Below are 21,076 nucleotides of genomic sequence, written 5' to 3'. Positions count from 1 at the left end.
TCCTGGGCCCACTTTTCAGATGACTATTTTTTTGAGTGAAAGACAGACTTTCACTGTGTTGTCCAGGCTGTTTTCAGCTGAAGAAACTTGGGCCCCAGAAGATGGGCTGGGATGGGGCTTATGCTGCCATGGAGAAGAGAGAAGCCTGCCTGAGAGGAGGGGTAGAGGGAGGGAGACCGGGAGAGAGCAAACAAAGGAGTCACGAGGGAAAAGAGTGCACAGGCTTCTTGAGGCTCTGCAGAGGCTGGGCAGGGAAAAGGGGCCAGGGCCAGATGGAAACCTGGGGCAAGCATGCCTTGAATGACCTTGTTTGAAGAGTTGTCATACAGCAGTTATCATCTCAGACCTGAGCTCTCTCTTGAGTGCTGGCATCTGAGACTTCTAGGCTACTTGATACGTGGAACCAAACCCTGAGTTTGATGAGGGTCCCAGGATAGGGTTCAGGAGCCCAATATTACCCAGAGATTGAGTCACGGGGTCTCTCTTGAACCAAGGACATAGAGCCCATGGTGGGAAAGTTGGGGTGAGCTGCCCTCTTGTGCCCTGTCTCCTTCCTTCCTATCCGTTCTGGCCTTCTCCCACAGATAGCAATGAAGAGAAACGGCAGACACCTCAGTGATGAAGAGGGTGTCAGTGGGTGTGAGGACTGTGTCATCATCACTGGGACCTGCAGTGACCAGTCCTCAGACGCCAAGGATGTCACCTTGACCCAAGTCTTGGAGGCATTCTGCCCAGTGGAGAACAGTGGTAGGTGGGCAGTGAGGAGCTGGGGGTGGGTTTATATTCTGAAACACCAGGTACAGCTGCACCCACAGCTCAGCCGGGACAAGAGCTTCTCCCTGGCTCATGAAGCCATGGGAATTCTGAACGCCCACACATGCTTCATTAAATGGGACCAGTCTACTCCCACAGGACACAGTCAACACCAAAGCTCTATCCTGTCTATGCCCACAGCTTCCTGCCTCTTTCTCTGAGGGACTCTGAGGAAGAGCACCCAAGGTGGCGGGTCCCTTACTTTGCCATTCCTGGTAGGGCTGATCTCAGCATGGACAGGATCATGGTTCCTCTTGTGCTGACGTCGTCATGGATGAGAGGTGCTTCCTACTGCCCCTTCCTCATAGCTCCTCCCAGAACACCTTTGTTGTCCAGTCCTGTCCTTGAGACCTATGGTCCCAATCAGAACTTTCTGTAAGGGCAAAAGTGGCCAATTTCCATGTTCACCCTAGTAGCCACTTGACCACATAGAAATACTTCAAATGCAGTCACTATTAGAAACCAGATTGTTCATTTAAATGAAATTGTCATCATAGGATTAGGCAGTGACTTTCTTGAAGGAAATGGATGCCTCCCCTCCATACTAGGACCCTAAATGTTACTACTTAGCTTGTAGGGAGGAAGGCACTAGCCGGTGCCCTGTTGCTTTATGAGTACATAGAGGAGACAGGGACACAGCATGGTTTCTGCTGATGACTGGTTTGGGGGAGACATTAAAGAAGGCCTGTTGTTCATTCCTCTGAATGTGTGCTCTGACTCTGTCCCCCACAGGCTGCAGAGCAAGCTCACGACGGTTCAAGAGGAGGGTCTCCAACACGGTTACTTACTTTCAGGTACCATCTCCTCCTTTGCAGGGTTCTAGGCATTTCTTTTTGCTTTCATCATATGGGTATCCCACGGCTCAAAAAATTGGAAATCTAGAAGTTAAAGTCTCTACTCATTTATTTAATCAGGCTGGAAAGTTCTGAGTTATTGGGTCCTTGCTTGTTTCTGAAATTGGTTCTTAATTTATGTGATCAATATTGTTGGTAAGTTAACTAATACAGCAAATTTCATTTATTCCAAAATGGTCAAACCATGTTTGGACCTTTTGTTTTTGTCTTATTTTGTTTCATGTTGAGACAGGATCTGTCTGGGTAGCTCTGCTGGGCCTGGAAACCTTTGTGCAGACCAGGATTATAGTCAAGTCACCACATCTGACTTTTTGTTTCCTTGCTGGAAATCAAACCCACAGCCTCACACATAGTCTAACATGGGACTATATCTCAGTCCTTAAAGTTTGGTTTTTAATTTCCTGTATTCTTATCACAAAAACAAGACACAACATAAAAATAAAAACAAAAACCCAAACCAAAGAAACCCCCAAACATAAAATACTTGGGAATGAACTTAACTAAGAAAATGAAAGACTTCTATAATGGAAACTTTAAGACATTGAAAACAGAAATTAAAGATGAAAGTAGATGATAAAAAGAGCTTCCATGGTCTTGGATTAACAGAATTAATGTGAAAATGGGTGTACAAACACAAGTAATTTACAGATTTGATCCAATCCTCACCAAAGTTCTATAACGAGTCATTCTTTGTACCATCAGCTCCCAAGCAATGACACAGAGACTTATTAATTATGACAGCATGGCCTTGGCTTAGGCTTGTCCCTCTAACTCTTATAACTTAAGTTAACCCATTTATTTAATCTACATTCTGTCTCATGGCTCGTTACCTCACCCCTCCATACTGCTCATGCTGTTTCCTCCACATCTGGCTGGTGACCCCACCTTTCTTCTTCCCTGAGACCTCTCTGTCCCCAGAAGTCCTGCCTAACCTCTACCTGCCTAGCTATTGGCCATTTGGCTTTTTATTAAACCAATCACAATGACACATCTTTACACAGTGTAAAGGAATATTCTGCAACAAAGTTCCAATGACATTTTCCAGGTAACTAGAAAAAACAATTAAAAACTCCTATGGAAATACAAAAGACCACAAGTAACCAAATTGATCCTGAACAGAAAGAACACCATTGGAGGTATCACAATACTCCATGTCAGATTATGTTACTCAGTTATGCAGGAAAGAATTGAATAGAGGGCCTAGAGGTAAACTCTCACAGATATGGCCACCTAATTTTTGACAAAGATGTTAAAAACATAGCCTGAAAAAGGGTAACCTATTAAACAAATGGTTCTAGTAAATCTGGGTATCCATCTTATAGCCATTTGAATAAGAATGGCTTCCATAGGTTTTATGTTTGAATACTTGGCCTCTAGTTGGTGGAACTGCTTGGGAAGGGTTAGGAGGTGTGGTCTTGTTGCAGGAGGTGTGTCATTGGGAGTGGGTTTCGAGGTTTCAAAACCTCATGCCATTCCCAGTGAGTTCTCTCTAGCTCCTACTTGTGGATCAAGATGTGATCTCTCAGATGTTCCTACCATCTTGCCTTTGTTGTGCCATCAAGGACTTTTAGCCCTCTGAAAACATGAGCCAATGAAATGCTTTCTTTTATAAGTTGTTCTGGTCATGGTGTTTGTAACAGTAATAAAAAGCCTAACTAAGGCATAGCTGTAGAGGAGTAAAATGAGAGTCATGTTTCTTATCCTGTAAAAAAAAAAAATCAAAGTGGATCAAAGACCTTAATTCTAAACCCGACATGCTCAAAGTGCTAATGGAAAACGTACAGAATACAGTTCAATACAAAGGGACTTTCTGAACAGGCTTCCAGTAGCATCAGAAATAACAAGAATAAAGAAACACAGCCACATGAAGTCAAAAATTTCAGCTGGGCGTTGGTGGCGCACACCTTTAATCCCAGCACTTGGGAGACCGAGACAGGTGGATCTCTGTGAGTTCCAGGCCAACCTGGTCTACAGAGCCAGTTCCAGGACAGGCTCCAAAGCTACACAGAGAAACACTGTCTCAAAAAACCAAAACAACAACAACAACAACAACAAAATCACACAAAACAAAAATTTCTGCACAGCAAGGCTGGAGAGATGGCTCAGTGATTAAGAGCACTGGCTACTCTTCCAGAGGACCTGAGTTCAATTCCAGCAGCCACATAGCAGTTCACAACTGTGTGTAACTCCAGTTCTAGGGTATCTGACACCCTCACAGACATACATACAGGCAAAACACCAATGTTCATGAAGGAAAAATAAATGAATATTAACTAAAAAACCTTTCTACACAGCAAAGGAAACAGCCTACAGAATAGGATAAAACCATTTCCACCAAATTTTAGACAGGAGTTTGGTATTCAGAATATATATTTATAAAGAACTGCAAAAATTAAACACCCAAGTTACTTACATCTAGTTTTTATTTAGAAACTCAGCTTAGTTACTAGTAAATCCATTTTAAAAATATTTTTCTTGCATTTTCTTTTTTTTTGAGACAGGATTTCTCTGTGTAGTCTTGGCTGTCCTGAAACTCGCTTTGTAGAGCAGGTTGGTCTCAAACTCAGAGATCTACCCACCTCTGCCTCCTGAGTGCTGGGATTAAAGGTGTGCGCCACCACTGCTCAGCCGAGTTGTATTTTCATCATGACCATTCCCCCTGCTTCTCATTTTACCATTCTCTTGTTGGCTTGGGTTTTGCTCCCAAGCGCCAGGCATCCGGCACAGTGCAGAGAAATCACAGCAGTAAACACGTGTTTCCATTCAGCTTTTATTCCCCTGGAGGGTGGTGGGAAGCCCCTTGAGGGGATCCAGGTGATGTCCAGGAACAATGGAAAACAATGGAAAGTTAAGGCAGGTTGCACACACCTGTTACCCCAGCACTCTGAGGGCAGCCTGCACTTTGTTGTGAGACTGTCTCAGAAATAAAAGGGACACCTGAAGAAGCGGCCTGTAGGGATTGCTGTTGTGTTTCTGTGGTTAGTTAGCAGTCAGGGCACTTAAATCTGAGCCTGGCATTGAGATAAATGTGCCTGCACTGATCTGCTGGAAGGACTGTTCATCTGACTTGCAAGGAACAGACTAGCAAGGCCACACAGCTGCCAAATGGAAAGTTAGGTTCGTAATACTTTGACCAGGTCTCTGGGCTTTTCACTGTTCTCTGCCTGTGTTCCGGGTATGCTGCGCTTAGTGTGAGGCCAAGGATAGAGTTGATGATGTTGCTTCTTGGTTATTTTAGTAACAGGTGTCCATCTTGGTCAGTTGGCCCGTGTCCTCCTCACACATGTTGTGAATAGCAAAAATCACCAGGCCCCGATGCCGGGCAGCTTTGTGTCTTTATCAATTTCTGTCACTTGCTGATCACATGGGTTTTACCCTTCAGTACCAATTTGGATTTGTCATCCTGTGGTTAGCTGTCATAATTTTTTTTAAAGGTTTGTGCACCAAAGTAATTTATTGCCAATACTTCGCAAGGGATATAGTGTCATTACTGCAACCACAAAATCATAATTTCTGTACAGGGCTGTGTAAGTGGACATTAATCAATGCATTTGCAACTCAATTCATAAAAAGGGTAAGTGGCACCTTCCTGGGAGGGGAGACGCTGTGATTGTGGAGGGGTTTTTCCCAGGATGATGCTTATTCATTCATTGTACACTGGATGCCCCGACCCCTGTGATTTCCTCAAATGTGGGAAACTCTATTGTGTAATTTGTGGTAGTGTGTTTGGGTTCTCCCCTTAAAAAAATAGAGGACAGATAACCTTACTATAGGACATAATATACGGAAAAAAGATTGTAAAATTTTCTGACCTTGCAATGTCCTCTCTGACCCCGCATTTTCCAGACAGAATCTCACTATGTAGCTTTGGCTGTCCTGGAACTCACTCTTAGACCAGGTTGGCCTCAGATTCACAGAGATCCACCTGCCTCTGCCTCCTAAATTCGGGGATTAAAGACTTGCTCCTCTATGCCTGCCTGTATTGCACTTTTTATTTTTATTTATTTTTATTTATTTTTTGTTTTTTGAAGCAAGGTTTCTCTGTTACTTTATTTTTCAATTACTTTTTAAAATTATGTCTATGGGTGTTTTGCCTGCATGTATGTCCGTGCACCATGTGCGTGCATGCAGTGTCCTCAGAGGCCAGAAGGGGGCAGAAGATCCTCTGGAACTGGGGTTACAGGTCCTTGTGAGCCTGTAACTCTTGTGGGTGCTGGTAATTGAACCCCAGTCCTCTGGAAGAGCAGCCAGTGTTCTTAACAGCTGAGTCATCTCAACAACCCACACTGTGCACTTTTTTTTTCAGATTTTTTTTATTTGAATTAGAAACAAGATTGTTTTACATGACAATCCCAGTTACACTGTGCACTTTTTAGTGCAAGTATTTAACATACAGTCATGTTTAAGTCAGCAAAATATTGTAGAAAGTCATGCCACAGTCCACTAAATTCAGAGAGGGTAAGGACATGTGGCTTGTAATAACGCCAACAACAATAAACATATCCATGTAATTCATAAAACACACAGTGGTTTATTTAGTTTCAAACTATTTTACCATAAATAAAGTATAACTATAATAAACATCTCAACAGGAATAGTTGTTTTGTTTTTTTCCCTCAGGATCTCACTGTACAGCCCTGGCTGGTGTAAAGTTCTGTGTTAACCAGGCTAGCCTTGAACTAATAGAGAACCTCCAATCTCTGCTTCCTGAACACTGGGATTAAAGGTGTGTGCCAGGAGAGGCAGGGATATTCTCATTGGTAGGGCATGTCTTTCCCTTCCAGCGCTTTGTAAGTTGTTGCCTTCCCCCTGAGTGCCAGTACTGTTAAACGGTTTCAGTTGTTCTTGCTCAGATCTTGACACTTCTTTTTGAATTGTTCTAGAGATCTGATCAGTATCGATCTCTGCTTATTCTGGTCTGGTCTTTCATGTGCCTTTTGTTTTTTAGCTTTTTTTTTTTTTTTTTTTTTTTTTAATCTGGTTTGCTAGCAACCATTGTTTCTGCCTGAATTTCATGTGTTTATTAAACAAAATAATTTGAGTGTCTCCCCATTTCTGTCAGCATTTCATTCAACAGCAACATTAAGATGTATGTAGTCACCATGTGGCTCTGAAAATATAAATGCATGCAATGGCTTGTTCTGGCCTAAGCTGGTGCATTATTCCAGTTCTACAAGCTGGGATGGGACGCCAGTGGAGGGAGTGTGATGCTCTAGAGTATGGACCAGTGGCTGGGATGGGGCTCCAGTGGAGGCAGTGTGATGCTCTAGAGAATGGACCAGTGGCTGGGATGGACTTCCCAAGAACTGATTTAAATCTGAATCCCTTAGCAAATGGGGATGTTACACTGTTGTCTGAAGACATCTTTCCAGAGCTGGTCTCCATTTCCCACAAATTTGGGGAATGACGAATCTTCTTTACTTACTTTGAACTGGATTGTGTCTATTGAACACTTCTGGAGCTGGTGGCACAGTGTAAATATTATGTAAATTACTTTCTTGCTAATCTGCTATGCAAATGAATAAAATAATTGAATCTTCTTTTAATTGAACATTTTTAAAAAAATTTTTAAAATATCTATATCTATCTATTGTTTTGAGACAGGGTTTCTCTGTGCCCTGTCTGTTCTGCAACTTGCTTTGTAGACCAGGCTGGCCTCGAACTCACAGAGATCCACCTGCCTCTGCCTCTCCCTCTCCAGTGCTGGGATTAAAGGAGTGCACCACCATCACCTGGTTTATTTATTTTTAATGTGATAAGTATTTTGCCTGCTTGTATGTCTGTGCCTTGTGCCTGATGCCCTCAAAGGCCAGAAAAGGGTGTCAGATGCCCTGAACCTAGTGCTACAGACAGTTGTTAGCTGTCTTGTGGGTATTAAGAATCAAAACCCAGTCCTCTGGAAGAGCAGCCATCCAGAGAGTAGCTGGTGCTCTTAACCACTGAGCCATCTCTCTAGCTCTGCCTGACTGGACTTGGTTTCTCTTATTTTATTTGCCATGGAAGCATTCATGCTATCAACAATATTCTATGGATCTGATGCCCCAATTTCTCTATAAATAATGAAATCCATTTGCTTTTTATACAGTTTTTTCCTGGGATTCATCAACGATCACGGGGGTAGACATACTCTTTGTTTCAATTCTGGGCACAAGGAATGCAGCAGGAGGGACAGGCGTGACCAAAGGCAAGGGGCAGGTTCTCTTTCTGGGCTGTCCAAAGAAATTCAGTGGCTTTTGCTAAATGACTCCTTGTTATCATCTGGTAGGATTTCCACAGGTTTGGGCATGCTGCAGTTTGTGCTAGTATCTCTTCGGGAAGACTGCAGTTTGTGTTGCTATCTCTGTGGGAAGACTGGCTGGTTCTGAGATGATGAACTTGACTCTAGGGTGGAGAAGTTCTGGTGATCTCTCTGTCCCTTATCTCTTCAAAGCCAGTAGATTGTGCTTCCCATGGTGGAAGAAGGTCCCATGAAGTCTTATTAGAGCAAGAGGAGGTGGGTAGAAGTATATTAGGGACCCTTTGAGTGACATCATTATGCATTTCAATGCCTTTCACCTTCCTTAGCTATATTGCTTGTTTGATTTGGTGACATTGGAAAGCCGTTTCCTTTTCACAGGACCTGACAGGAGATGAAGATGAAAGTGGAGATGTCGAGGTGGAGGGCAGCAGTGGCTCTTGCAGTCCAGCGATGCCCAAATTCTTCTGGGAGACCAGGACACCCTCTAAAACCCCAGCAGTAAGTTCTCTCTTGCAAAGCCCCGGCGTTTCTCACTGCTCAGGCCTGCGTAGGTAGTTCAGCAAGTCTTTGCCCCATGCCTGTCAGATCAGCCGGGCAGTGGTGACACACACTCTTAATCCCAGCACCCAGGAGGCAGAGGCAGGCAGATCCCTGTGAGTTTGAGGCCAGCCTGGTCTCCAGAGTGAGTTCCAGGACAGGCTCCAAAGCTACACAGAGAAACCCTGTCGCGAAAAACCAAAAAGATGAAAAAAAAACTATATCAAATCTTTAAAAAGCTGTTTCTACTTTTATTCATATGTCACTGTGTGCATGCCATACATGTGCCTGTGCTCAGAGGCCAGAGGAGGGTCTGGGATCCCCTGGAGACGGAGTTACAGGCAGTGTAAGCCCACATGAGGAGGGTGCCTAGAACTGAACTCAAGTCCTCTGGAAGAGCAGTAAAGATTTCGAGTGCTGAGCCGTCGCTCCAGTCCCAATCTTTCTGTTAACTAACTCCAGGTCTATTTCATTAAAAACAACAAACAAACAAATACAGCTACAGGACAAGGTCTGCCTCTGTCTCCTGAGCGTTAGGTAGGATCCTAAGCCTATGGCTTCCCTCTTGGCCTGTACTTATTGGAATTATGTTGAGGAGGCAAGAATTCCCATGGCCCAGTTTTGATCCACCTTGGAGCTGAGCTGAAAGCCACTGGCATTCATCACCCCTCTCTCTGTGCTTTTCATGCTGGCTTGAGGCAACCCCAGAAGGTCCAGCACATTCTACCTCTGTTTCCAGATGCACAGGAGCCAGTTTCCCAGAGACTCCACCCTCCCTGAGCTCAGCTCACAGCCTCTGGTCATGACCTGTCATTGTTCTCTCATCCTTATTCTGTTTCTGCTCTGCCTTGGGATCAATGATCGCCGGCTCTTGTTCTTATAGAACAAAAGGGTCCCAGTTTGTTTCTTCACTCTTGCTTGCATGGGACCTGATGGAGGGAAGCTGTTCCTATACACCCCCACCTGCTTTGCTTTGCTGACACTCAACCTTTTTTTTTTTTTTTTTTTTTTTTTTTTTCTGTCTACAGTCCCTGAGTTGGCAAGCAACCACTTCAGCAAGCACACCGTGGCTGTTCCCTACCAGCCCTTACCCAACCATTGACCTCACAGATGAAGAAGTGATACTCCAGAGCATCAGTACCCCACTGGTTGACTTGAGCCAGGACAGCCATCAGGAAAGCATGGATACCACACAGGTAGATGTGGGAAGCAGAGATGAAGATACCACCAAGTATCAGGTACCACTGAGAAGGGATTCTGCCTGTCTTAGGGTTTCTATTGCTGCGAAGGGGCACCATGACCAAAGCAACTCTTATAAAGGAAACCATTTAATTGGGGTGGCTTACAGTTTTAGAGCTTTAGTCCATTATCATCACAGTGGGACATGGCATGCAGGCAGACATGGTGCTGGAAAAGGAAATGAGAGTTCTACATCTTGATACACAGGCAACAGGAAGTGAACCGTGACACTGGGTGTAGCTTGAGCATGGCAGCCCTAAAGCCCCCCCCCCCCAGTGATACACTTCCTCCAACAAGGCCACACCCACTCCAACAAAGCCACACCTCCTAATAGTGCCACTCCCTATGAGCTTATGGGGACCAAGTACATTCAAACTGCCCTAAACCCCTGTATATAGGGAAGAGATAACAGTTATATTGTGACCAGCCACTCTGATTGTTGTCTGTTTTTGTTTGTTTTGTTCTTTGAGACAGGATATCTCTGTGTAACAGACCTGGTTGTCCTGGATCTCTCTTTGTAGACCAGACTGGCCTTGAACTCACAAAGATCAACCTGCCTCTGTCTCCCAAATGCTGGGATTAAAGGTGTGTGACATCACGCCCAGTAATTGTTGTCATTTTATCATACATTACAATGAAATATTTTCCAAATGCAACATGGCCCTTCCTTTGCCCTACTCCCGGACACCAACATGAACAGTGTTCTCTCTCTCTCTGTCTCTCTCTCTCTCCATGTGCCCATGTGCATATGTGTAGTGTATGCATGTACACGTAGAAGCCAGAGGTTGACATCAGATGTTTCCCCAATCATTTCTCCACCTGTTATTATTGTGTGTTTGTGTGCATGTGGACGTGCACATGTGTACATGCCGTAGTGTGTGTAGACGGCAGAGCACAGTCTCACGTGTCAGTGTGTACATGTCATAGTGTGTGTAGACGGCAGAGCACAGTCTCACGTGTCAGTCCTTGGCTCCTTGGCTCCCACTGTGCTTTGAGATGTGGTCTCCCGCTGTTTGTCACTTTGTGAGACAGGCATTAGCCCCCAGGCTTCAAAGGCTTCTCCTGTGTCTACTTCTCTCATGTCCTAGGTTATATAACTGAAATGCATTATTGCATGTAGCTTTAAATGGGCTCTGAACTCTGGTGCTCCCACTTGCACGGCAAGTGCTTTATCCAATGGGCCCTCAACCCCACTTTATTTTGTTTTTATTACATGAAGAATTTCATTTAATTAAAAATTTTATTTTATGCATGTGGATGTTTTGCCTGCATGCATGTGTGTACCATGTACATGCCAGGTGCCCTCAGAGACCAAAAGAGAGTGTTAGATCCCCTAGAACTGGAGTTACAGACAGTTATGAGTCACCGCCTGGGTCTTCTGGAAGAACAGCCTGTGCTCTTAACCACTAAGAAATCTCTCCAGCCCTGTCCACCTTATTTTTTGAGACAGTGTCTCTCACTGGCACAGGGCTCATCAACTGGAATACATTGGTTGGCCAGGAAGCTCCAGGGATCCTTCAGTTTGCGCCTCCTCAGTGCTGGGATCCCAGGCACACACCAGCACAACCAGCTTTTGGTGTGGGTGCTGGGTATCCATGTGGCAAGCACTTCACCAATGGAACCATTGCCTCAGCCCCATGGACACTGTTTTCTGAATGTTGTTTTCTTTCTCGCACATAGAATAAAGAACATTCTGTTCATATGCAGACATGTAGCCTGGTTTTTGCCACTTGAGCACTAGGGTGGGCTCACTTTCAAGCATCTGTCATGCACCCAGGGGTCTGGAGCGTCATTGAGTCAACTGATGAGCTTGTATGTATGCATGGCTGCATGGTGCCTTCCTGCACATGGCTATCTCCTGGGGGAAGTCTTTCCCATGCGTGTTACTTCACACTCCTTTGCGCTGTAGCTTTGTGATTTTGTTTGCTTTTGTTTTGAGACAGGGTCTCACTATATAGGTGTCCTTCCTAACTGACTGGAACTCACTATGTAACCCAGGCTGGCCTTGAACTCACAGAGGTCCATCAGCCTCTCTCTCCTGAGTGCTGGGATTAAAAGCTTGTCCACCATGCCCAGTTTTTTTTTTTTTGTTTTTTTTTTTTGTTTTTTGTAATTAAGTAGTGTGGGAGTTAATTAGCAAAAGATTTAGCGTAGGTTTAAGCAGACTTTCGTGGAATGAATGGGCACAGATTTCTTGAGAGCCACTCTAGCTGTCCTTTCACAATTTTTAACATGTTATTGATTATTTGAGGATTTCATAATACACGAAATGTCGTTTGATCATATTTGCCCTCTCCTCCTCCCCTTCTTCTAGATCATCCCACACTCACCACCTGCCCCAACTGTGTGTCTTTCCTTTTTTTGTTTTTAACAATATAATTAATCCAACTTTTGCTGCCCATATACTCCTGGGTGTGGGGCTATCTACAGGAGTGTGGCAGTTGACCTACTGGGGACCACATTTTTTTTCCTTTTTTTTTTTTTTTTGAGATAGGGTTTGTTCTGGAACTCACCTTGTAGACCAGGCTGGCCTCCAACTCATGGAGATCCACCTGCCTCGGCCTCCCGAGTGCTGGGATTAAAGGCATTTGTGTGCTGCCACCAACACCACCACCACCCAGCTTAAATTCACACTCTAAAGAAAGCTGACTCTTCCTCCCCAAGAAGCTGACACCTGTTGGTGGCTCCTCAGTTAGGGATGGGGGCTCCCGAGCCTCTCCTGCCTCCATTTGAGAAGGTTGATTGCTTGCTCTTGTGCTGTGAGTTCATGAGTGCTGTGAGACTCACGGTCTGAAGACACTGCTTTACTGCAGTCCTTCCCAGAGTGTCACCATCTCTCCACCCCTCCCACAGCGGTCGCTGAGCCTGGTAAGGAGAGGCACTTGTTGGTGTATGCATCAATAATTTATTTCTCCTGGGCATCTTTTTTTTTTTCTATGATTTGGGTGGATCCAAGGCTTCCCTTATGCTAGGTATGTGTTGTACCACTGAACTGTACCTCAAATCAGCATCTTGGGTTTTATGGAGAGTTTTTTCTCACTCTCAGGTAAATAGGGTTTTGTGATTTTGCCGGGGTCATCTGTTTTTGCTATTGGTATTCCTTCAAGTGAGTTTTTTTTTTTCCAGGATGAGAAGGAGTTTGGAATAGGTGACCTTGTATTGGAAAAGGCTGAGGGCTTCTGCTGGTGGCCTGTCATGGAAGTGTTCTGGAAAGCCACCTTCCAGCTCCAGGCCATGCTTCACATGCAGTGGGGACAGTGGTTTGGTGATGGCAAGTTTTCTGGGAGAGCTCAGGGCAAGGCAGTTTTGGGGGTCTGCAGACCTGAGGGCTGGCTTCCCTGCTGGGGTTGCTCTGAGGACAGATTACTTTCTGCCAACGGACACATTAAACTTTGGCACTGGGTCTGGACAAGTGCTTCCTCAGTTACTTCCCTGAAATCAACTCTTGGTAGCTTGCAGGATCAGAGACAAGTCTACTCTTGAAAAGAGTAAAAGGTTAGAAAGTTCTGAACTCAGAGCCCCATGATTTAAATTCTTTTGATAATTGCTTCTTTGGGGTCAGAGTCACAATTATGGGCCCTGAGAGAACAGGAACAGCCAGGCATACACCCATGAATTTAGTAAGAAGCCTGGGACAGACAAGAGAGATAGGCTCTGTCTCTTAATATCATTTAGTCAGGGGGAGAGGGGAGAGGCCATGGCTGAGCCTGGAGTGAGACAGACTCTATCAGTGAGCCACTCCATTAGACCCTATTTTGATTTTTAGACACCTGTTGAGCAAATGGTCAGAGATCTGCAAAGATTTGGAACTGAAGGATGTGGATAGAATGGTTTTCCTGTAATGGTCTCCTGGGCTGTTAGTCAGTGTCAGACCAACTCACAGCATAAGAGACAGGGTGCACGGAATGGGGCAGGGCAGAAGCACATGGGAAACTATTAAGACCATTGCTGGGGAGGGGGAGGGTGGTGCTGGAGAGCTGGCTCAGAGAGGTCCTGAGTTCAATTCCCAGCAACCACATGGTGGCTTACAGCCATGTAATGAGATCTGGTGCCCTCTTCTGGCCTGCAAGTATATATGCAGGCAGAACACTGTCTAATTAATAAATAAATCCTAAAAAAAAAAAAGAAAGAAAGAAATTGCTGGTTGGGGTAGGGTAGGGGAGGCTGGAGAGATGGCTCGCTGTCAGTTAAGCACACTTGATGTTCTTCCAGAGGTTTAGTGCTCAGAACACACTGGGCAGCTCACAACCTCCTGCAACGCTAGCTCCAGGGTATCTGATGACACCGTTTTCTGAGTTTTGAATGCATTAGCACACATGTGGCATATACTCACATGGACAAATATGCATGAACAATTATAAGTCCTTTCGAACGTTATTAGGGTTCAGTCTCAATTTGAGGTTCTGGTTTTCTCATGAATTACGTTCCCTTGGGGCCATTTCCACACATAAAATTTCCTAAGAGGAATATCAAATCTGAGGAACTTCATGCAGTTGTGCTTTGTGACCAGCAGAGGGCAGAAAAGGATAAGTGTCGGGGCCTATGCTGGCACTGAAGCATCACACCCCAGGATAAGTGCACAATGACTTGTGTGGCCTAGAAGAGGGATGCTGGCTATATCTAGTGAGACATGACATATTAATTTCTAGACAGGGTCAGATGGCAATAAGATGCAGTATGGTGAGAGAAGATTATGGGATAGGATTACAATGTGCTATGGTTCTAGGGCTGGAGAGATGACTCAGTGGTTAAGAGCTCTGACTGTTCTTTCAGAGGAACTGGGTTCAATTCCCAGCACCCACATGGTGGCTCACAGCTGTCTGTAACTACAGTTCCAGGGAATCTGACACCTTCACACCAATGCACATAAAATAAAGTTAAATAAATTATAAAAAAACAAGCCAGGCAATGGTGGCATAAGCCTTTAGTCCCAGAACTCGGGAGGCAGAGGCAGGTAGATCTCTGTGAGTTCAAGACCAGCCTGGTCTATAAGAGCTAGTTCCAGGACAGCCTCCAAAGCCACAGAGAAACCCTGTCTTGAAAAAAAAAATATATATATATGCAAGCAAAAAACCACAGTGTGCTATGGTCCTGGCCAAAGTCCAAGACCTGCCCAGAACCTACCTAGTATCTACTGTGTTCTGCTCATGTTGGCTAGAGTAGCTGGCATTTCCTTGTCACCCATGGTGGCCACACCTCAGAGTTGAGGCTCTGAGCATAAGATGGGTGTGAGTGTGAAAGTGAGCATTGCATGCTGGGACATGCCATTTGTCCTCCAATTGTGAAAAGCAGCCTGGAACATCTGTGTTAGCTTCCCCCTCACTAGGAATGCCACCCCACAACTTTTCTTCATTGTCTGGGGACTTGAGACATGCAACTTATCATTCATGATCAAGCCTCACAGTCCTTGTGAGTAGTAAGAGCTCTTGCTGTGCCAAGCATGCTCTCTGAACCTGTGTACGATGGGAACTCATGGAACGAGAATCTGAAGACTCAGTAGCTGTCCTCACACTCAGGAAGGGCAAAGAGCCTGCACAATATACATTTAAGCCAGTTTCAGGACTGAGTCTCATGACCGTACCAGTGACACTGACTGTTCATACATGTGTGCACAGTGAGCATGTATGACCATGCGAACACAGATGGGATATATCTTACTGTGCCCGTTCTGAGCTTCATTCTCTCTCACATTTGGAGTATCATGTGTCCTTGTTTCAGGCTCTATGATATGTGCTATATACTGTTTTGGTTTTGGCATCTGTGAACCATCCCAGGAATAGGTCCTGGATGAACAAGTATACTTGCAGGTAGATATTGGTGATACCTTTCTCTACTAGGTCTCTGCTGACAAACTGGTGACCTTTGGCTGACTGTTCAGCCAGCATTATAACCTGTACCCCTTCAATAAGCTGTTTTCTGTTTTATTTTTATTTATTTATTTTTATTTTTTTTTTCGGGTAGCCCTAGCTGTCCTGGAACTAACTCTGTAGACCAGGTTGTCTTCAAACTCAGAGATCCGCAAGTCTCTGCCTCCTGAGTGCTGGGATTAAAGGCGGGTGCCACCACCACAAGGTTATAAGATGGTTTCTTATAGGAAGGTCACATACCACACTCGGAGGTAACAAAGGTGTAGGAATGAGGTCTTGATTTTAAGAGCTGGGAGGAAGGGAGAGCCATTAGACAACTGCTCACACTATTGTGTTGCCAAGGTTGGCTTGGAGGAGACAGGGATACCACGGAGGTGGTGAATGCCAAAGACAGAGGGCTTGCTTGGGAAAGGAATTTGAATTGTGCCAAGGTCACTAGAGAGTTTCTGGTACTGCCAGCTGGACTGGGAAAGATGATTGCTGCCTTGTGGGTTTTTCATGTGGAGAATGGGCTGGATAGCTGTGCTTTCAGTTTCAAAGGAGTGAGTTTATTGAGTAGCAAGCAAAAGTAAAAGAACAAATAGCAAGCATCAGATAGACACAGCAGGTAGACAGAAAAACAGCAACATATCTGATGCTTATAATATCCAGTCAGCTGGAGTAGCCCAACTGGGAGAGCAAGCAGAAGAAATGTCATCAAATCACCAAAGAAATGATGCAGGAAGACCTGCTGATAGCATCAAGAAGCCAGACTTCTTGATTAAGAGAAAAATCTCATCTTTATGGACAAGCTTCTGCCCCTTCATCCCACCTGCCGTTATTTTTACTCCGGGGGATAAACCATGTAGCCCCTGTTGAAAACGGTTTTACCTTCTAGCTGTTCTCAAGGGTGTGATATTTGTATTGCCCTCAGCTGTTTGCTGTTCTCCTTTGTCCCTGTTACAGTGTTTTATGGACCCAGCTTGCCCAGGACAGGGATTTTTGGAAGACACTTGAAATAAATATGTTTGAGTCTGAGACAGGGGCGGGCAATTCATTTCCTGCGCCAGCTTTCAGTGAGCTTAAGCAGCACATGACAATTGACCAGTGTAATGTATGTCACAGGGGCAATATGACAGAGTAGAATAGGCTGCCCCAGAGATGGCTGAGCTTTCTTTCTTCAAGTGGGGTCCTTCAAAGCCTAGAGGAGGCAGCTGAGGCCTGTTGCCTCCTTCCCTTGCCTGTAGACTCGATCTCCTCTGAGCCATTAGGTTTCCCACTGCTTGCCTCCAGCCCCTACCAGCCTGCCCCACTTGGCCAAGTGCCTAATTAGCATGTAAATTGGCATTGCCCTTAAAGAATGCTTGACTACGTTCACATCTTCTTAGGGAAGACACAGCAAGAAGTCTGCTGCCTGAGACAAGCTACAGAGGGTAAGGTAAAATTGCCTGAAGCGCCTGCATTTTAGTGAAAAAGCTGAGTTGAAACCCTCCCTTGGGAGAGAGCTGGCCACTCTCTGATTCTGAAGGGAAGAGGTCATATGTAGTGCCTGTCCCGATGGTCTGTTGTTTCCTTACCAGTCCCTCAAAAGCAGGCCCCTGTCACATAACAAAGCCAAGGACAGCTGTGCATCTCTGAAAGACACCAGTGTTTAGGGAATGCAGGCCCCAGCAGGAGGAATCCCTGGGTTCACCCTGGCACATACCTCATTCGCTCGCTCCCATTCATGGACAGACTTTGCCTTTATTTGTGTCTTGGCAGAGAGCCAGGGTGCGAGCTGGCAAGACCTTCCCCAGCAGCCCTGGAGACTCACTGGAGGACAAGCTGAAGCCCATGCTGGAGTGGGCCCACGGGGGCTTCAAGCCCATTGGCATCGAGGGCCTCAAACCAAACAAGCAACCAGGTGGGGATGAATGGTGCAGGCAGTAGGAACTTCGAACCCGGGAGACACGGTATTCCCTTACCATCTTTGAGTTCTGTTTTCTTTGCTCTGTCCTGCAATTTCTTGGCATCTACAGTGCTCACTGGAGAAGAATCAAGTCTTCTAAGCTGAGCTGAGTCACTCATCCTCACAAATGACCCTCAGGCTAACCATGAGTGCATATTTCAGTCTCCTATAATTTTAGGACTCCTGCCTTCCTTTTTATTTCTTAGTATTAATGGCATATATAAGCATTGGCAAATGTCACTCTGTCATCAAAGGCTCCTTGTGTTTCTGTTTTCTGAGACAACAGTCTCACTTTGTAGTCCTGTCTGGTCTCATGCTGGGATTGCAAGCATGTGTCACCACATCTGACTCCTTATGACTTTTGATGAGTATCTGATTTTCTTTCCTAGTATGTGAGAATGGGCAAGAGTCAGATTCAACCATGTCCACTGTGATTCAATAGATCCAATAAAAGTATAAATAAACGTTAATGAGTGGGAACCCCAGAATGTAACTTAATTATTTTTTCATAAAAAGTATTATATGGGATCGTGTGAAATTAATGTTAACCATACATTTTGACCTAATATTTTAAAAACTTAGCATTTAAACATTTAGTCTATACAAAACTTTGAGATGGTTCACTTTTCTCTTAGTACTGTCCTAAAAATTAATACCATTAAGTGAAAGTTAAACTGAAATTGATTAATGAATACATGCTAATTTCATAAATTGTCTAAGTAGATTCCAGGGTTCAAGTCAGTCGAAATTAACCAAACCAGTAGCATCATTTGAAGATTTGGACCTGACCCCTAGTGTGAAATCCTGTCCCTCCTGACATTTCAAATAGCTCCCTGCTGCCATTGAGCATTGTGGTGGGCATCACTGTAGGAACCTCAGAGTTCCAGCTGTGGCCCAGCATGTGCTCTGGGCTCACTCTAGAAGGATGGATTCTCTTACACATTCAGATGTGTAAACCCCATGAACATGAGTCTGGCCTGCTTCCTGGGTGAGAGGAGCTCTGAATTGGCTTCTGCTCTGGGCTACCCTCTGGGGTTCTCTACACCCACCCCATCGTGGCCCCTGCTCTAGATGCAGCTGGATCCCAGGCCAAGCATGGTCTTGTCTGAGGCCCGCTTTGTCTCTTAGACCTTCAGTCAAATGCGTCTCCTTACCTTTCAGAGAACAAAAGTCGAAGAGGCACAACCAACAACGACTCTGCGGCTTCTGAGTCCTATCCCCCTCCCAAGCACCTCAAGACCAACAGCTACGGTGGGAAAGACCGAGGGCAGGATGATGAGAGCCGAGGTGATTTGGGGTCGGGTGCTGAAAGGCCTGGCCATGCATGGTGCATATCAGGAGCAGCAGGTCTGCAGAGGTGCATGGCTGCATGGGAAAGGAGGGACTTCCCCACCTCATCTCACACCTTGTCCCTCTTTCCTCAACAGAACAGATGGCTTCTGATGTCACCAACAACAAGGGCAATCTGGAAGGTACTGTTGTCCCCCGGCACTTCCTTCTGGGGTGCCCCAGGCCTGTCTTAGCCTGGCTTTGACCTTCTGCATGGGTTCAATACAGAGCCCTGGGGACTGACCTAGATCAGGACCATTTCTGCTCCTTATGTATTTGTTTCTATGTTTTTTGGATCAAGTGTTATGATTTGCTTCCATTCTTAACCGAATGTGATGTAGCCATTGACCAGGGTGACTGGAGTGGGGGAACAATGAAATCTGTGACACTTTGGCCAATACCTAAAAACTCCAGATCAAGGGAACCTTGAACTTTCCACTCAATAAGCACAGCTAACTTGTAGGTTAAAAGAAGACACATTTTACCATTGGTTCCTCCTTGAGCAAACTCTGCTGTCCTTTCCTCAGCTGGGTACTGCTCTGGGATTCAGGAATCTTCCAAGAACAGACATAATGGAGTTTGAATATGTGATGGACTCTTCATTTGCATTCTTGGCCCAATGTGCCTTAATCTTCAAATATTTATCAAGTAGTCACTCATTATTGGGTTAGAAAACAGACCTGGATTCAGGGTACACTGGAAAAGCTGAAGTTTAGAGCAATATCTACAATTTAGAAACTGGTGTGTGTGTGTGTGTGTGTGTGTGTGTGTGTGTGTGTGTGTGTGTGTGTGGTTTTAGAGATAGAGTTTCTCTTCGCAGCCTTGGCTGTCCTAGAACTCACAGAGATCTGACTGCCTTTGCTGGGATTAAAGGTTTGTGCCACCACCACCTGGCTAATTTAGGAACTTTTGACCTATGGTCCTCCATATATCCCAAGAGTCATCCACTGTTTGTCCCTTCCCCCCAGTGGGACAGTATTGGCCATTTAAAGGTTTTGTTCTCTTGAATAGTTAATCAGTTTATAGCCAAGGCAGTGTGGCCTCAAGGTAAAAAAACAAAAACAAAAACAAAACAAAACAACCAAACAAACAAAAAACCAAGCTCTGGGATGGTAGTCTGTGATTGGCATGTTTGCAGGGAGGTTCTGTATTTGCTACCAAGCCAATCAGAATCACTACCAGTGCCTCAATGTCTGAGATTTGATGTTTATGAAAATGGAGATGTCAAACAGAAAACAATATTTAGCCTCTTCTTCTGCCTGCCTAGGCCTTGGCCTCCCTGTGCTTCTTTTTGTTAGTTGGAAGCTGTCTTTCCCAGACTATGAAGTGGAGATGGCTCTTTAAACACAGTTGAGTCTATGGCCAACCACCTGAACACACCATATCTCATATGAAATGCTGCTGGAAGGAGTTAGGCACTAGACATGGTACAAAGTCCTTGGCACATGGCTGGCATGGAGCCGATGCTCAGAACTATCAGGCTGAAGGCTTGAGCTGCTGATCTCCTTAGTCCCTTGATCTCCTTAGACTCTGACACCCTGTCTTTCTCTCAGACCGCTGCTTGTCCTGTGGTAGGAAGAACCCTGTATCCTTCCATCCCCTCTTTGAGGGTGGGCTCTGTCAGAGTTGCCGGGTAAGTCTTCCTGCCCCTTCCTCTGCCACACCCTTCCCCAGACAGGCCCCCAGCACAGTCCCTGCTCCAGGCGCTAGTGAACAGCTTCCCAGGGCACATCCCCCAACACCCTTCCTGTTTGGGGACAGGTGCTGCAGCAGAGAAGGCCCTCCCTCCATAAGGCACTCAGCTCACATAGACTGTCATTGAAGGGCACCCGGGCCACCAGCTTAGGGCCCCAGACAGCTTGCTAGCCAGACCTGACTGAGGCCAGGACTATGGTCTCATGGGCTTTCTCTCTGGCTGTCAGGATCGCTTCCTGGAGCTGTTCTACATGTACGATGAGGACGGCTATCAGTCCTACTGCACTGTGTGCTGCAAGGGCCGCGAGCTGCTTCTGTGCAGCAACACAAGCTGCTGCAGGTGAGTGTCCTTCCGTGGGGGCTGGACGAGAGGGTCTAGGGTCCCCGGGTGTACCCCACCGTTCCTGCAGCCTGTAGGCAGCTAAAATCCATAGAAAATGAGCACCCAGTGGCTATTCTGTGGGCTCTGGTGGGCATGGGCATGGCCTTGGGTCAGGTGTGCCTGTGAGATCAGCCCTGGGAGGTTTGTGTTGAAAGGGTCTAGATTTGTAGGGAGTGTGAAGGACCCACATTCAAG

General features: G+C 45.5%; 1 protein-coding gene and 1 non-coding gene across 2 annotated transcripts in view; both read left to right on the top strand.

Annotated features, from left to right (window-relative positions):
• The first annotated feature begins 590 nt into the window (after positions 1–590).
• The window catches only part of LOC100760192 (DNA (cytosine-5)-methyltransferase 3C-like), a 33,493-nt gene continuing 13,007 nt past the window's right edge, over positions 591–21,076 (top strand). The window contains 11 exon segments of the mRNA XM_035447030.1: positions 591–747; positions 1,546–1,607; positions 9,471–9,680; positions 12,808–12,964; positions 15,517–15,599; positions 15,762–15,799; positions 17,291–17,430; positions 18,637–18,762; positions 18,903–18,947; positions 20,358–20,437; positions 20,727–20,839. Coding sequence (XP_035302921.1) covers positions 591–747; positions 1,546–1,607; positions 9,471–9,680; positions 12,808–12,964; positions 15,517–15,599; positions 15,762–15,799; positions 17,291–17,430; positions 18,637–18,762; positions 18,903–18,947; positions 20,358–20,437; positions 20,727–20,839 — 1,211 coding nt within the window.
• LOC113836443 lies at positions 5,249–5,409 on the top strand. The gene has a single exon (XR_003486651.1). It is a non-coding gene; the product is annotated as a U1 spliceosomal RNA (small nuclear RNA).

The sequence above is a fragment of the Cricetulus griseus genome, chromosome 6 (genome assembly GCF_003668045.3).
Source record: "Cricetulus griseus strain 17A/GY chromosome 6, alternate assembly CriGri-PICRH-1.0, whole genome shotgun sequence".
NCBI classification, from domain to species: Eukaryota; Metazoa; Chordata; class Mammalia; order Rodentia; family Cricetidae; genus Cricetulus; species Cricetulus griseus.
The sequence above is the reverse complement of the archived record's forward strand: the minus strand, read 5'-3'. Positions and strand labels throughout refer to the sequence as shown.